The sequence below is a fragment of the Pristis pectinata genome, chromosome 8 (assembly GCF_009764475.1).
Source record: "Pristis pectinata isolate sPriPec2 chromosome 8, sPriPec2.1.pri, whole genome shotgun sequence".
NCBI lineage: Eukaryota > Metazoa > Chordata > Chondrichthyes > Rhinopristiformes > Pristidae > Pristis > Pristis pectinata.
The window spans coordinates 89,424,809-89,441,003 of record NC_067412.1 but is presented as its reverse complement, the minus strand read 5'-3'; the positions used below and the strand labels follow the sequence as shown (position 1 = coordinate 89,441,003).

The 16,195-nt window shown below is 40.9% G+C and overlaps 1 protein-coding gene across 2 annotated transcripts in view; it reads right to left on the bottom strand.

Annotated features, from left to right (window-relative positions):
• Nucleotides 1–16,195, bottom strand: part of LOC127573234 (phosphatidylinositol 3,4,5-trisphosphate 5-phosphatase 2-like) — a 149,452-nt gene that overhangs the window by 74,058 nt on the left and 59,199 nt on the right. For both annotated transcript variants that reach the window (XM_052021257.1, XM_052021258.1), the window contains exon 3: nt 2,042–2,105. In XM_052021257.1, coding sequence (XP_051877217.1) covers nt 2,042–2,105 — 64 coding nt within the window. The remainder of the gene's footprint in view (nt 1–2,041; nt 2,106–16,195) is intronic.

The window sequence follows — 16,195 nt, the reverse complement described above, 5'->3', positions numbered from 1 at the left end:
CTTATTGTACTAGGAAACTGTTCAGTTGTCTTATAACAGCAGGATAGAAGCTATCCTTGAGCCTGGTGATACGTGCTTTCAGGCTTTTGTATCTTCTGCCTGATGGGAGATTCTTTTGGAGTTTTCTGATTTGGTGTTACTACTATTTACAGCACCCATTTGGCACACCAAAAATGCCAGAGGTTCAGCTCCCAAGCAAGAGTCTCCCCCTTGCAGCTGGAAATCCAATGAACACCCAACAGTCTGCTGGAGGAACTCAGCAGGTCGAGCAGCATCTGTGAGAGGAAAGGAATTGTCGATGTTTTGGTTCAAAAACCTGCATTTGAGTCCTGATGCAGGGCTTTAACCCAAAATGTCGACAATTCCTTTTCTCCCACAGATACTGCTCGACCCACTGAGTTCCTCCAGCAGATTGTTGCTCCAGATTCTAGCATCTGCAGTCTCTTGTGTCTCCAGTGAATACCCAACTTGGGTTTCTGACAGATGGACACACAAAGCAAATCAGGTATTAGATAATCCATTTCACTTCTAAATATATTGATTTGAATTCAGATTTGCTTCCTTCTTCCTACATAATTATTACATTATCGATCTCAGATCTCATATTTCAATGATAATGGAAAAGGGAAAGGATTTGAGGGTTGAGCATTGGACTGGGAGCAATTTGGTTAACCTCAGTTAAAAAAAGAATATTCATGACCACACCCCTCTCCCATCTTGGGGGGGGAGGGGCGTTGGCAGGTTTACACATTAAGTTGCTTGTTATCTGCATCATTAGAAAGCATTCTATCTGAGTGTATCATGGTTTGGTACGGCAACTTCTCTGCCCAGGACCGCAAGATACTGCAGAGAGCTGTGGACACAGCCCAGTGCATCATGGACACCAGCCTCCACTGCTTGGACCATGTCTTTACCTCTCGCTGTCTTGGTGGAGTAGCCAGCATAATCAAAGACCCCACCCACCCGGGTCATTCTCTCTTCTCTCCTCTTCCATCAGGTAGAAGATACACGAGCCTGAGGGCACGTACCATCAGAATTAAGGACAGCTTCTACCCCACTGTGATAAGACTATTGAACGATTCCCTTATACGATGAGATGGACTCTGACCTCACGATCTACCTTGTTGTGACCTTGCACTTTATTGCACTGCACTTTCTCTGTAGCTGTGACACTTTGCTCTGTACTGTCATTGTTTTTACCTGTACTACATCAATGCACTCTGTACTAACCCAATGTAACTGCACTGTGTAATGAAATGACCTGTACGATCAGAATGCAAGCAAGTTTTTCACTGTACCTCGGTACAAGTGACAATAATAAACCAATACCAATACCATTGATCTTGAACACCAATCGCATGACGCTGGATTGACAGGGTACATGTTGAGATCTTCAGAAAATTCAAGTCCCTCCTATCAATAAGCAGACAATTTTCTAAAAGGAGCTGGATATATAATTGAAGAAATAATACTTACAAGGTAGCAAAGGATGAGTAAGAGACTCAGACTAATGGAAAGGTCCTTCCAAGAATCCAACACTGTTACAATGTGCCACACAGTCTACTTCTGCATCATATGATTCAATATCTTACAGATGAAATTTAACACTGAAATGCTGAAGTGTATTGCCAAGGGGGTTTCACCCTCTGGGGAAAATCTGAGTATATGGTCAATGGAGTGGATTTGGAAAGCCAGGTAGAAGTTTTCCATAAGTATTTCTGAGTTGTATGTAAAATGGAGGCTGATTACATGGAGTAATGCCCGATCAGGTGGTATTCCCCAAATGCCATCACTGCAGTAGCCTGAGTTGCCATTGCTCAGTGATTTGAATTTTCTATTTCTAATAAATTACGTTGTTGGTAAATATAATTGGTTTTATTTGGTTACTTCTGTTCAGAATTTCCTTTCTCACTGTTCAAACATACACACATCAACACAGACACACACACACACAGGGTGTGATATGGATGAGAATGACGATTTACTAGTTTAATAGGAAACAAAATATGTCAGTTTGAGCATACAAGAGCATTCTGCCTACCTGAACAGCCAGAAAACCTTCCTCATCCTGTAAGATTCGATATGTATAAACTTGTTTTAGATACCTGTATGGAAAAAGTAGGCATGTTACTTGATAGCACACTAGTTGTGATCAGAGATGTCATCAATTTACAGATGAGGATTTTTACAGATTTACAGATTACAGATTTTACAGGCACAGTAGCGTAGCGGTTAGCACAACGCTATTACAGCGCCAGCGATCGGGGTTCAATTCCTGTTGTTGTCTGTAAGGAGTTTGTGCGTTCTCCCGTGTCTGCGTAGGTTTCTGCCAGGTGCTCCAGTTTCCTCCCACATTCTAAAGATGCACGGGTAGGTTAATTTGGGTGTTTAAAACGGGCGGCGCGGACTTGTTGGGCCAGAAGGGCCTGTTACCACATTGTAAATAAAAATTTTTAATTTTAAGGATCATTGTGCGAAGAAGACTAGTTGTGGAGTGTGGAGACTGTCTGTCTCTGATGGTTCAGGTTCCCCCATCTCTGCCACGTCGTCTTTCCCTTCATATAGCTTTGTTGCTTTTTTCTCTCTCAATTATCACCCTTCACTTCTGTTTTATTAATGTTATTGATGTAACTCATCATTCCCTGAATTTCATTGTGAATAAGGACTGTTCTTTGAAACAAACACACAAATAAAGCAGGAAACTCTGGAAATACTCAGCAGATCAGGCTGCATCTGTGAGAAGAGAAACAGAACTAACGTTTCAGTTCAAAGACTCTTTGTCAGAACACTAATTCTCTTCCCACAGAAGCACCCTGATCTGCTGAATATTTTGAGCATTTTTTGTTTTTGTTTTAGGTTTTCAGCATCTGTACTTTTTTTTTGATTTTCACTACATTACAAAGTTGCAACAGCGAATACATGAACATATCTTATTGGCTTTAAAGTACTTAGGAACATGCAGAGAGATGAAAAATACACATATAAATGCACAGCTTTGTTTCTTTCACTGTGTTATTTTGGGTTATTGAACCAAGCATTGAAATGTAACATAAACAATATATTAATCATTCTGACGTTCAGATAGGGTGAATTATTTGGATAAAATTATATCACAGTGGTAGCATTTTGCATCAGGACAACAGCTGGTTCATTTAGTTTTATTATCAGTTGAAGGTAAACAGTTTTTATTATTATTGTTTTGAGACTTTTCTCACAAATATGCCTTTCAATAATGCAATTAAGTTAGTTTTATAGTTAAAGAACATAGATCATAACAGCATAGTACAGGCCCTTCGGCCCACAATATTGTGCTGACATTTTATCCTGCTCTAAGATCTATCTCACTCTTTCCTCCCACAGAGCCCCCCATTTCTCTATCATTCATTTGTCTATCTAAGAGTCTCTTAAATGTCCTCAATGTATCTGCCCCCACAACCTTTGCCGGCAGTGTGTTCCATGCACCCACCACTCTCTGTGTAAAATATTCAGCTCTGACATCCCCCCTATACCTTCCTCCCATCACATTAAAATTATGCCCCCTCATGTTAGCCATTTTCACCCTGGGAGAAAGTCTCTGACTGTCCACTCGATCTTTGCCTATTATCATCTTGTACACCTCTGTCAAGTCACCTCTCATCCTCCTTCTCTCCAAAAAGAAAAGCCCTAGCTCACTCAACCTATCCTCATAAGACATGCTCTTCAATCCAGGCAGCATCCTGGTAAATCTCCTCTACATCCTCTCTAAAGCTTCCACATCCTTCCTATAATGTGGCAATCAGAACTGAACACAGTGTGGTCTAACCAGAGTTTTATTGATCTACAACATTACCTCATGGCTCTTGAACTCAATACCCTGACTAATGAAGGCCAATGAACTAATGACTAATGAACACACCATATGCCTTCTTAACAACCCCTATTGACCTGCACAGCAACCCTGAGGGATCTATGGATGTGGACCCCAAGAATCCTCTGTTCCTCCACATTGCTAAGAGTCCTACCATTAACCTTGTATTCTGCCTTCAAATTTGATCTTCCAAAGTGTATCACTTCACACTTATCTGGGTTGAACTCCATCTGCCACTTCTCAGCCCAGCTCTACGTCCTATCAATGTCCTGTTGTAATCTACAGCAACCTTCTACACTATCCACAATACCACCAACATTTGTATCATCATCAAACTTACTAATCCACCCTTCCACATCCTCATCCAAGTCATTTATAAAAAATCACAAAGAGCAGTGGTCCCAGAACAGATCCCTGCAGAACACCACTGGTCACTAACATCTAGGCAGAATATGCTCCATTCATCACCACCCTCTGTCTTCTTTGGGTGAGCCAATTCTGAATCCACACAGCCAAGTTTCCTGGATCTCATGCTTCTTGACTTTCTGAATGAGCCTTCCATGAGGATCCCTATCAAACGTACAAGTCCATCCCAACCATCAAGCACCTATTTCATTTTGACCACATTTCCACACCCACACAGTACTGTGGCCAGTTAATGTAGCAACCAGCAAATCTTTGTGATGTGGGAAGAAACCAGAGCCCCAGAGTAAACCAACTTGATTACAGGGAGAACGTGCAAACTCGACATAAGCAGCACTGAAGGTCAGGATTGAATACAGTTCGCTGTGGATGTGAAGTAGCAGCTCTACTAGCTACACTATTGTGTTCCTTATGTCGAGATAGTCAGAGCCCATGTATCTAGAATTCTGATTGTGCTTTTGGAAATTTCCATGGGCAGCATCTGCAGGAGAATTGCTTACACAGTGCATCCACTGGGGGTTTCTGGAGAAAATCCCTGGTCTACCAAATGGAGCATTACCAGTTTTCATAGGGTGGACAAGCAATGAGAGGAAAATGGAGAGATATGTGCACTCTGCAGGTAGGAGGGATTAGCTATGTCAGCACAACATTGTGGGCCAAAGAGCCTGTTCTCTGCTGTACTGTTCTGTGATCTTTAGGGTGTTCTGCTGCAGCAAGATGTGTGATCATAGTTACCTAGACAAATAGTTGCCAAATGCATATTTGGTGTCCATCACTCTTCCATCAGTCAAAATGTACAGGTGCTGGATTGTTCAAAAGATGTAATCTGTCAGTGACAGGACCAAGATTTGGGGGATGGGGGATGATATCTGCAGAACACCAGGCAAACAGAAATTCTGAAACTTCAGGCTTCTCAGTACCTTGATTTGAAACTGTTTACAGGTGTGTTTTTCATGGGGAAATTGAAGCAAATTTAAATCTAACATGGGTTTAGTGAGGGGATCAGAAATTCATTGTTTTAATAATTGAAGTTAAATTTAATTTATCAAGCATCTGAAGTTTGAGGTGTTCTCTGAATAAAAGCCCACAATTCTATTGAGTTATCTGTACAGATAAGGACTTTAAGTGATTGCAAGCAGATTTTTTTGCAAAACATTTAACAGCACAAGGAATAATTTTGCTGCAAGGGTTGGTTTCTTCTTGTATGATAACAATAGGAACAGAAATTAGACTCAGTAAATTCTTGCACTAAAGATATCAGTGTGGTTAGAACAAATTATGGTTCATATGATTAGCCTTCTGAAGTAATTTGGATTGTCACTCTAGCCCTTATCAAAAAATAACTTGAAGCAGGATAATATATACCCACCTGTCTTCAATTGGTGAAGTTGAAATAATACCCATTACCAAAACAAGGTCATAGCAACAGAATTGAGTCAATTCTGTGCTTCCATTTTGGGGAAACACTTGCAGGTGGTTTATTTCAGGAAATTGCAGTCTAGCTTAATTAATCTCAATGAAAGTAAAACCATAGGTTGCCCTGTCCTTGTCCTTCAGTGCATACTATTACCTTCTGGTCTCTGTTACTTAGAGACCCTGCATCAGGTTCCTTAAACAGCCTGAAGCAGGTTTAATTTGATAGTTTAAACTAATATTTATACTTTACTTTTGGCAAGCTGATGCTCATAACTTATTACACATGGGACCAGATATTCACAAAGTTTTTTCACAAAAGCCTACTAAAGCTATGATTTGGAACCCCCAGATAGGTCTTTGTTAAAAGGTTGTCTTTCTGAATCAGACATGGCTGGTAGTCACATTCTCTTTTTGGGTGGCATAAAAGTAGAAAAAGATCTTGTGAGAGAGTTACAACGTCAGATTGTCTCATTTGTCCCTTGGCATGGCACCTGCCAGACTGGCAGCTAATATCAGAGTTTATCTGGTGTGTGGATGAATCTGAGACCCTGCTAGTTCATGTCCTGTTAAAAGTTATTCTTATTTTTTCCAATTTGCAATAAGGCATACTAACTTGCAATCATTTTTCACAATCGTCTCATACTTGACACTTTAAACAAGTCTTTAGAACACTTATGCAAATTAGTTTGAGTATTTGCAAATCTGTGGGTTTCCTGTGGAAGTCAAGTATCTCTTGCTAATGAATGAACTCTATTCGTTCAGCATTTCCGTATTCACACTACATTCACTTACAGGATCTGTCAAAAAATGTTTTGGTCACATTAAAGTTTGCAATGTGGAAAATTCCACTGTATTTATCCAAGCTACTATAGGTTAAACAAAAGTACAGCTTCTTCTTGCTTTACTGGAGGGACACATTCTCTCATTTAAAGACAATGACTTATTGACCCTCTCTACAGATCATAGAAGCAGATGTCAAGTCCTAAGACTGAGAGGCCATGTGTCTAAAGAGATTCAATAGGACTGTTCATATCTACCAGCAAGAGTACTGGTGGAACACCCCTGCTCAGCAACCAGCCTATCCAAGAAGACAACTGACAAATCCCATCTTCAGTAACTTAGTGACCTCTTCCTGGGTACAGTGGGGGTATAGTGGTTAAGATACCAGACTTGTTACTTCTCAAGACATCTGGAGACTGCAGATTGGAAGAACTGTCTCACAGTATAGTCAAGCAACAGCCCAAGATAGTCGTATACATAGAATCATAGCTTATGCATTAGACTTTTCCAGCAAAATCCCTGAGATAATACCTATAAAAACATGTCCTGATTTGAAAGACCACCATTGGTTACCTTGCTTCTCTTACCTCTTGAAAAGGTAAGAGTAGCAAGGTAACAAATGTTTCTCCTTTCCTGTAACCTTGCAGTTCTATTCTGATGCCTTCCTGACGATTTGCTTTGTACTCGTTGCAATGAAACTTTATCCTTTGTGCAAGATGCTGACCAGAACTTTACACATTGTTCAGTGTTGTCTGACCAAGTTCTGGACAGTAAGTCAAAGCATGTATTTATCATTGTTGTACAGAGCCAATATTCAGATGGTAAGATATAACCGTTTAAGCTTTCAAAGAAGCATTATCCCATTATTTCGAGGAGGATCAGTCACGTTCCACTTTGAAGACAACATCTTTTTCCTTTTGTCAGCAACCATGCCTTCAGTTTAATGGTTATGATACAGTTGCTCTTTTGCAGCCATCCTTTATGCTAATACAAAAAAAAGATTTTATCTGTGCTATAAAAAGTCTAGCTAATATTATGGTCGTGTAAATAATTACCTACAAACAGCTGATATCACTGTGGTAGCTGTTTGGTCCTTATATTGATAGAGTTGCCCAGCATCCATCGTGGAATCACTGGCCTAGCACCCCCCTGCCTGTCATTTGCAGCTCTTCACCACACCAGGCCAGGTTGTTTTACAGCAGCTCCAAAACATCTAAATGGTTAATGGAGGCCTACAACATGCATGAAGAGAATTGGCTTCATCTTGTGCTTCTGATCCAACCAGAGTCTGATTTGATACTGTTTATTCTTCTTTCCCTTCCAATGAATATGACTGTGGTTGTAGAAAACAGATTTAGCTGTAATTTAAAGAAAATGCATCCTGCAAAATACATGCAAGGGAAGAGGCTGGATATGCTGATCGAATACAATATACATAGAAACAGGCTGTGGCAAGCTTTCACACCTGTTTTTCGACCATCCCAAATAAAAAAAATTGAGGTGGAATTTTGTCATCAGTCAGTAGTTTTAAATCCTCATCTATAGGGGAGGTTGCACATTGCAATTGTCTCCTGAAACCCTGTTCAACTGTGGGAAATAAAGGCAAATTTGAAAAGAGAATTACAGTGCACAGCGAATGTTCTATGATGTGCTTCACACTACTGCCCCAGGAAACGTGTCCATCTCAAAGACTCTTGTATTGGAACTGCATAAACACAGAATTTATAGAGTTTAGAAAAAATAACACAAGAACAAATAGTACAGTGTTTTCAGTCCCTGTTGATGTTTCTTTCATTTTGTTAGGTGGTTCCTTGGGATTGAGGATGACTTGCTGCATTCCAGCTCTGTGGGTTCTGAGGTGACTGCTGAATCCTAAATGCAACCCACAGATTCTGGCACTGATCGTGTTGGAGGTGCTTGGTGGTTGGGGTGGGTTGGTAGTTTGGAATTTGGTACACTCCTTTCCCTGTTTATGCTGGACTTCTGTATGTGTCCTGTGTATGATCAGGAGGATCTCATTGACATCCTGAAAGGTCCTTCTCCACTTGTGCATACATGGAGCAGGGATTCCCAGGATTTGATCGGGAAGTTGCAATTTCAAGGGTACATTGAGCACGTCCTCAAATCTTTTCCTCTGAATACTCGGTAATCCCTTGCTGGGAAACAGCTTGGACTAGAGTGTCTGTTTTAGGTGTCTGGGGTCAGATGTGTGAATAACATGGTCTGCCCATTGGAGCCGACAAAGTATAATTAATACCTTGGTGTCGGGGATACTGGCAGAGGAGAGGGTGTGACATAGTTCATATATTCTGCCATTGGATTCAAAAGATTTTGTGGAGACAGCATAGATGGCATCTCTCCAGTGCCTTGAGATACTTGTTACAAGTAGTCCAGGTCTCAGAAGCATATATGAGAGCAGGAATCACTGCTGCCTAGTAGACCATGTGTTCTGTGCTGAGTATGAGGTTGTGATCTTCAAGCAACATTTTCCTCAGGCAGCCAGAGATTGTACTGATGCAATGAAAGCAATGGCAAATTTCATCCCCCATGCTTGCCTTGTAGAAATGTTGGTCCTGAAATCTGGGAAATGATACATGTGATGTTCACACTCCACACAAGTCCTTTTATTAAATATGTCTTTAAAAGACTCATCATTTTATGAAGTAGCTTTTAGGACACAGCTGGGAGTTTGGAAGACTGTGGATGGTTAAATTGGAATTGAGGAGGGAAAAGTGGACAAAGATGGGCAGCAGCTCAGAAATACAATGAAGGGATTGGATGAATAGGGATTGCATGGCTAAACTAATTAAAAACAAAATAAAACTGGAGCCAGAGAACTGAGAAAAGGAACTATGAAACAATTAGTTATGGACAGTAATTTTGCAAAAGGCGTCTTAAAATTAGTACCAAAGTGTACACATTTCTCAGACCAACTAATTTGACTTCTTCTAAGTGAGACTGTTACATTAGAGCTTAGCTATGCACACCAGGGAAGCCCAGTGTTTGAAGCCTATCTGACCACAGCTTTTTAACTGATTGTTCTCTAACCTGAGTCAAAAGGTGTGGGTTCAAATCCCACATCCCGAAATATGACAACAAGTACTTGGGTTGAGGGAGTCTCATAGTATCAATGTTAGCTTTTGGTGAGACTTTCATCAGTTTGGTCTCTTAGGTAGACAAAAGAGATCCAACAGCACTGAATTAAAGGAAAGCAGGGTTGTTATCCTTTAACCAATGTTTACCTTGACCGATATTTTTTACTCAGTCATTGTAATGGAAATTGATGACTTAATCACTAGTTCATGGGAACTTGCTGTGCACAAATTGGCATCTGTATAACTTTATTGTTAATATTATTATTTGTATCCCACATTATGTTGGAGTGTCTTGTGGTTGTGAAAGATGATATATAAATGCAATTTTTCCTTCCACTGAGCTGAGCAAGATCAAACTTGAAGGTTTGTCCATCCTCCCTTGTAATGGATCTAAACCATAGCCTCAACTCTCCGATGGATATCAACTCCACTTTCTCCCCATTCTCTGAGTAAAGATGTTTCTTTTAAATTCCCCATTGGATTTATTTGTGGCTGCCTTATGTTGATGCCTTCAGTTTTGCTCTTCCTCATGGGGAAGCATTCTCACTGTATTTTCTCCATCAGAAGCCATCACCATCTTAAAGTTCACATCTTAGCCTTCTTTTCTGATGAGAAAGGTAACTCAGGCTATTCACCGTGGTGTATATATCTTCACTTTACTGGCGTTACTCTTGTAAATCTTCTTTACACTCCAATACTCCCATTCCTTTTTTATAAAATGGCAACCAAAACCAGGGTTCAATAGAGGATTAGTAGAACATTGCTACTTTTCAGTTCCATAAATTTCAAAATAAACCATGGTGCACGGTTTGCTTTTGTAATGGCCTTGTTAACCTATGGCCAAACTTAGTAACGACTGAATTTTTACTCCAAGATCCCTCCTTTCTTCTATCCAGCCTGGACTTGCACTTCCCAAATAATAAATGACCTCCCATTCCTTCCACCAAACTAAATTGCCTCATATTTATGTGTGTTGAACTAATTACAAGTAAATTCTGCAAGTTTATCAGTGTCCACCTGTTATTTACTGATCTTTTCCTCAGTGCTGACTATTCCCCTTGCCCTCTCCCAAATATTGGTATCATCTCTGAATTTAGAAACTGTGATTTTGATTCCAAAGTCTGATTGTTAATGTAAATTGTGATCAGTAGTATCCCTGCAGTGATCGTTGCAGAACACCGTTACTTCCTTTGTGAATAGGTACCTCAAACCCTTTTTCCATTTTCTGTTTTGAAGCCAGCAAAGAACCTAGTCTGCTATTTGTTCCCTGACTGCTTTCTTTGATCTTATTCATTGACCTATGATGGAATACATTAGTGATGGCCTTTTGAAAATCTATATATATTACATTATCACTGTCTCTCTGTCACCTTATCAAAAAAATTAAAAAGGTTAGTCACCTTACTCTTTCAAATTCCAATAAACCAATAAACCAATCATAGTGCTGTGTCAGGTTTGGTGTTAGCTACCCTTGAAACGTAGCCTGGAATTAAAATCTTCAAAAGGTGCAGAGAGAAATAGCTACAAAAGTTAAATAAGAAGCAAAAAGACATCCTTTAAAAATAAGAGGGAACTGTGTTCTTCTGATGGAAACAGACTACACAAGATCCAGCTTCAACGAATGCTGCTGAAACAGTGTACCTGAGGTCACGAACAAAATGAAGAGAAAAAGAATAGATGACCCACAACCTCAGTGAGGAATATCATTGATGATGAAAAGCTAACAAGCAAACACCACAGAGATTTTTCCTACTGGCAGACCCAGCAACAAGGAGGTAGAACAACAGTAACAACAATGTCAGTTTAAAAAGACAGGATCCAGGTAAGAGAAAGAGATTTTCTGAACCTGCTGGTAGCATTTAAAAGACGGGCAGGTTTTAGTGGAAGCAGTCATTTTGGAGTGGGCATCTTGAGAAGGTCTGTCTTATTACGGTGAAGGTGCTGCTGTTGAGGTCAAAGTGCAGTCTTAGGTGAGCATCAGGTTTTGGTGACTGGGGTGAGTAATGACAAGGTAAGGTTTTGATTTCTCTCTATCTTACTGTCTTAGTGAAAGGGAGTAGTCATAAAGGTTAGGGCAGCAGTTTGCTCCTCCTGCAGGATGTGGGAGATCGGGGATAATTCCAATGTCCCTGATGACTACACCTGATGACCATGCCATCATCTTCAGCCCTTTGTCGCCTCCCAGCTTCTGGCACTATTTCCACTCTCCCCTTCTCCATGTGCTTATCACGCCCCCCACTCCCCCTTCACCTGGATCCATCCATCACTTGCCAGCTCTTGCTCCACCCCTTCCCTCCACCTTTTTACACTGCCTATCCCCCCTCTATCTTTCAGTCCAGGTGAAGGGTGTCGACCCAAAATGTCAACTGTCCATTTCCCTCCGTAGATGTTGTCTGACCAGTTAAGTTCCTTCAGCATCTTGTGTGCGTTGGGGAGCTAGGTAGCCATTTAAAGAGCAGGACCTCCAAGGTTATAATCTCTCGATTTCTTCTGGTGCCACGAACCAGTGAGTATAGAAATAGAAGGAAAGCTCAAATGAATGTGTGGCTGAAGGGATGGTGCAGGAGGATTGGCTTTAGGTTCCTGGATCATTGGAACTGTTTCTGGGAAATATGGGACCTGTACAAGCAGGACAGGTTGCATCTAAACCAGAGTGGGGCCAATGTCCTTGCTGAAGGTTTCCTACTGCTGTTGGGGAAGGTTTAAACTGAGTTGGCAGGAAAAATTAGACTCAGAGTAGTTGTTCAGATGGAGAGGTACAAGCACTTTTGTTTTTAATTCATTCAATGCTGCTAGGGAGAGAGTTCTGGTACTTTGACCCAGCGACGGTGAAGGATGGTGATATGTCTCCAAGTCACACTGATGTGTCACTTGAAGGGCAACTTCCAGGTAGTGATGGTTCTGTGTTTTTGCTACTCTTGTCCTTTTTGCTGATAGAGCTCATGGGTTTGGAAGATGCTGTCTAAGAGTCTTGGTGAGTTGCTGCAGGACATTCTGTAGATGGTACAAACTGCTGCTAATATATTTCAGTGGTGGAGTGAGTGAATGGTTGAGGATGCAGGGCCAGTCAAGCGAGCTTCTATGTCCTGTATGGTGTCAAGCTTCTTGAGTGTTGTTGAAGCTGCACTCATCCAAGCAAGTGCAGAGTATTCCATCACACTCCTGACTTGGGCCTTGTAGATTGTGGACAGGCTTTTGGGAGTTACTTGCCACAGGATTCATAGCCTCTGACATGGTCTTGTAGCCACATTGTGTATGTGGCTACTCCAGTTCAGTTTCTGGTCAATGGTAACCCCCAGGATATTGAGCTGGAGGACAAATAGTAAGTCCAGTAGGCGGAACAAGTGGGTAAGTAAACATCAAGGGAATTCAAAGCTAAATTGCATCTATTTTAATGCAAGGAGTATAACAAGTAAAGTAGATGAACTCAAAGCTTTAATTAACGTGGGGGTCTATGATATTATTGCCATCACTGAGACGTGGTTGAAGGATGGGCAGAACTGGCAACTCAATATCCCAGGGTATGGAATTTTCAGGCAAGACAGTGACGAGTAAAAGTGGAGAAGGTATTGTACTGTGCGTACAAGATTGCCTTACTTCAGTATTGAGGAAATATATTCTCGAAGGCTCCACAAACGTCCAGATGGGTAGAGATTAGAAACAAAAAGGATGTTGTCACTTTGCTGGAGGTGTATTACAAACCTCCCAACAGCCAACAGGAGATAGAGGAACATACATATAGGCAGATATCAGAGAGATGCAATAAAAATAGGGTTATTGTACTGGGAGATTTCCATTTCTCGTATATTAACTGTGATTGCCGTAGGATTAAAGGCTCAGAGAGGGCAGAATGTTTGTGGCATGTCCAGGAAAGCTTTTTGACACAATATATTGATAGACCAATGAGGGAAGGAGCGTTACTGGACCTTATCTTGGGGAATGTAGCTGGGCAACTGGAGGGATTGTCAGTAGGGGAGCATTTTGAAGATAGTGACCATAACTCCATATATTTTAAAGTGGCAATGGAACCAGTAATAAAGATCTTAAATTGGGGTAAGGCCAGTTTCATTAACTTATGGGAGGACCAAAGGTAGATTGAGAGCACCTACTTGCAGGCAAGTCTACATCTGCATGGTGGCAAGCATTCAAAGAAGAAATAACAAGAGTTCAAGGCCAAGATGTTCCCGTAAAGGTAAAATCCAGGGGTAACAATTATAGGAACCCTGGATATCGAGGGATACTGAGGGTTGGATAAAGAGAACAAAAGAAACATATGACAGGTATAGGGAACTAATAATGGGGAGGCCTGTCATAATTATAAGAAATGCAGGGAGGAACTTAAAAAGGAACTTAGGAGGTCTGAGAGAGATCATGAGAAATCACCAGCAGACAGGATAAAAGTAAATCCAAAGGTATTCTGTATGTATATTAAAGGTGAAAGAATATCCAGGGAAAAGGTAGGCCCAGTCCATTAGGGATAACATGGGCATTCTGTGTGTGGAACCAGGAAATACAGGTAAAATCCAAAATGAATACTTTTTGTTGATATTTACAAAGGGAACATTGTAGTTAGAGAATACAGTCAAGGTGTAGGTGAAGGTCTAGTGAAGGTTTCCATAAAGAAAGAGGAGTTACTCAATAGTTTAGAGGGCTTAAAGGTAGATAAATCCCCAGGACTGGATGGGATTTAATCCAGGCTATGGAAGACAAGGGAAGAGATTGCTGTAGCTCTATCTGAGGTTTTTAAATCTTCACTGGACTCAAGTGAGGTACCAGATGACTGGAGGACAGCACATTTAGTCCCCCTTTTCAAGAAAGACAACAGGGAAAGCCTGTGAATCTAACAGCTGTAGTTAGGAAGATACTGGAAAGAGTCCTGGGAGATGATTAATGATCACTTGGAAAGGGAGGGGCTTATCAGAGACAGCCAGCATGGCCTTGTCAAGGGTAGATCCTGTCTGATCAATTTAAGTTCTTTGAAGAGGTAACACTGTGTATCGATGAAGGCAGGGCAGAAGATGTGGTTTACACAGACTTTAGTAAAAGCTTTGATGAAGCCCCAAATGGGAGTATCACAGTATCAACCAAAGAACAAGCTCACAGAGAACCCAAATGCAGAACACCAGTATGAGACTGGAGTCAGGATGCTTCCTCAGAACCAAATGCAGGCAGCAACCAGGAAGAACCTTGCCTCTGGGCTCTGAGGCAGAGTCCTGACACAGAAATAGGATATCCTAAGTGAAACCAGGACTGCACTAGAGTTGCCAGCTCTAAGCAGCCAGAAGGCAAAAAATCAACCAATACTCTGGCAACTAGTGCTAGTGGAACCAGGGTTCTAATACTAGTCTCTTGATGGAACTCAGGTGTGTGTTATTATGCAATTAGTAGTGCATGGAAATCATGTGCTGCACAAAAAGGCACCATCAATAAGGCCAAATTGAGGACCAGTATTTGGAACTATGACAGGGAGACTGGTTCTAATGTTTAGGGCTCATGGGATCTAGGAGGACATGCTCATTTGCAGTCAATTCTATATTCCAGTTATTAATAATGAGATTCAGTCCTGAGAGAAGGAAATATCTTACGAACAGAGATTGAACAGAATGGCACCATACTGCATATGGTTTAGAAGAAAGTGAAGCAATCTCATTGAAAGGTATGAAATTATTTGAGAACTTCACTGGGTAGATGTGGAGAGGCTGTTTCCCTGGCTGAAGAATCAGCAGAATCTAGTTTAAGGATTTGCTATTTACTATGGGGATAGAGAGAGGGCTGTGAATCTTTGGAACTTTTAACCTCAGAGTGCTGTGGATTTCAGTGGATGTATATACTCATAATCAAAAGCCATTGGGCATCAAGGGGATCAGATTATTGAACACCTAGGGAATTAGAGAGTACAGAGGAGAAGGCAAGAAGGTATTGTTGAGAACATGAGCCATGGTCTGATTGAATCACAGGGGTTGTATGAGCACAACTGTTTCTATTTCCTTCATTCTGATTTTCTAGTTTAATGGACAAATGAGGGGAGCACAAAGTAGATTACAGACACAAAATCCTCACTGAATGTAATCCCGTTCTTGTCACTCATCTGTAATGTCTGCTAAATAAAAGCAAAAAGATGGAAGAGATCAACTTTTATTCTACTCGAGAACAAACTCTTTCTTTCTGCAGTTCAGCAAATCCATAATCCCTCATCTGTTCAATAAACAGACACGCCCTCCATGTTCTGTGGTTCAACATAGTCCAAAAGTTACACTGGAAACCCAGAAGTTCAGTAATTGGATCTTCAGTCAATTCTTGTTGGACACTTTGGGTATTAGTATCACGACTGATTGACAGAAATTGGATGTGTTTTTGTTTGGAAAGATTGAATCTTGGTGGATGGACAATATCTATATATAGTGGAAAATTATAATCTTTTTGCACTCTGAAATTACAGCCAATTCCTTTCTCAGTGTATGGGGACCAATATTTAATGACTGTGCCTGCCTCAGAAATGGTATGGAGTTTAGATCTCCACTGGCCAAATAGATTTTGGATCTCCACTCCAGTCACCTCTTTGCCAAAGTATTGAGTGTGAAGACTTTACTGCCAGATGGAAGCACAGTACCCAGCAGTGGAGCCAACCAAAGCC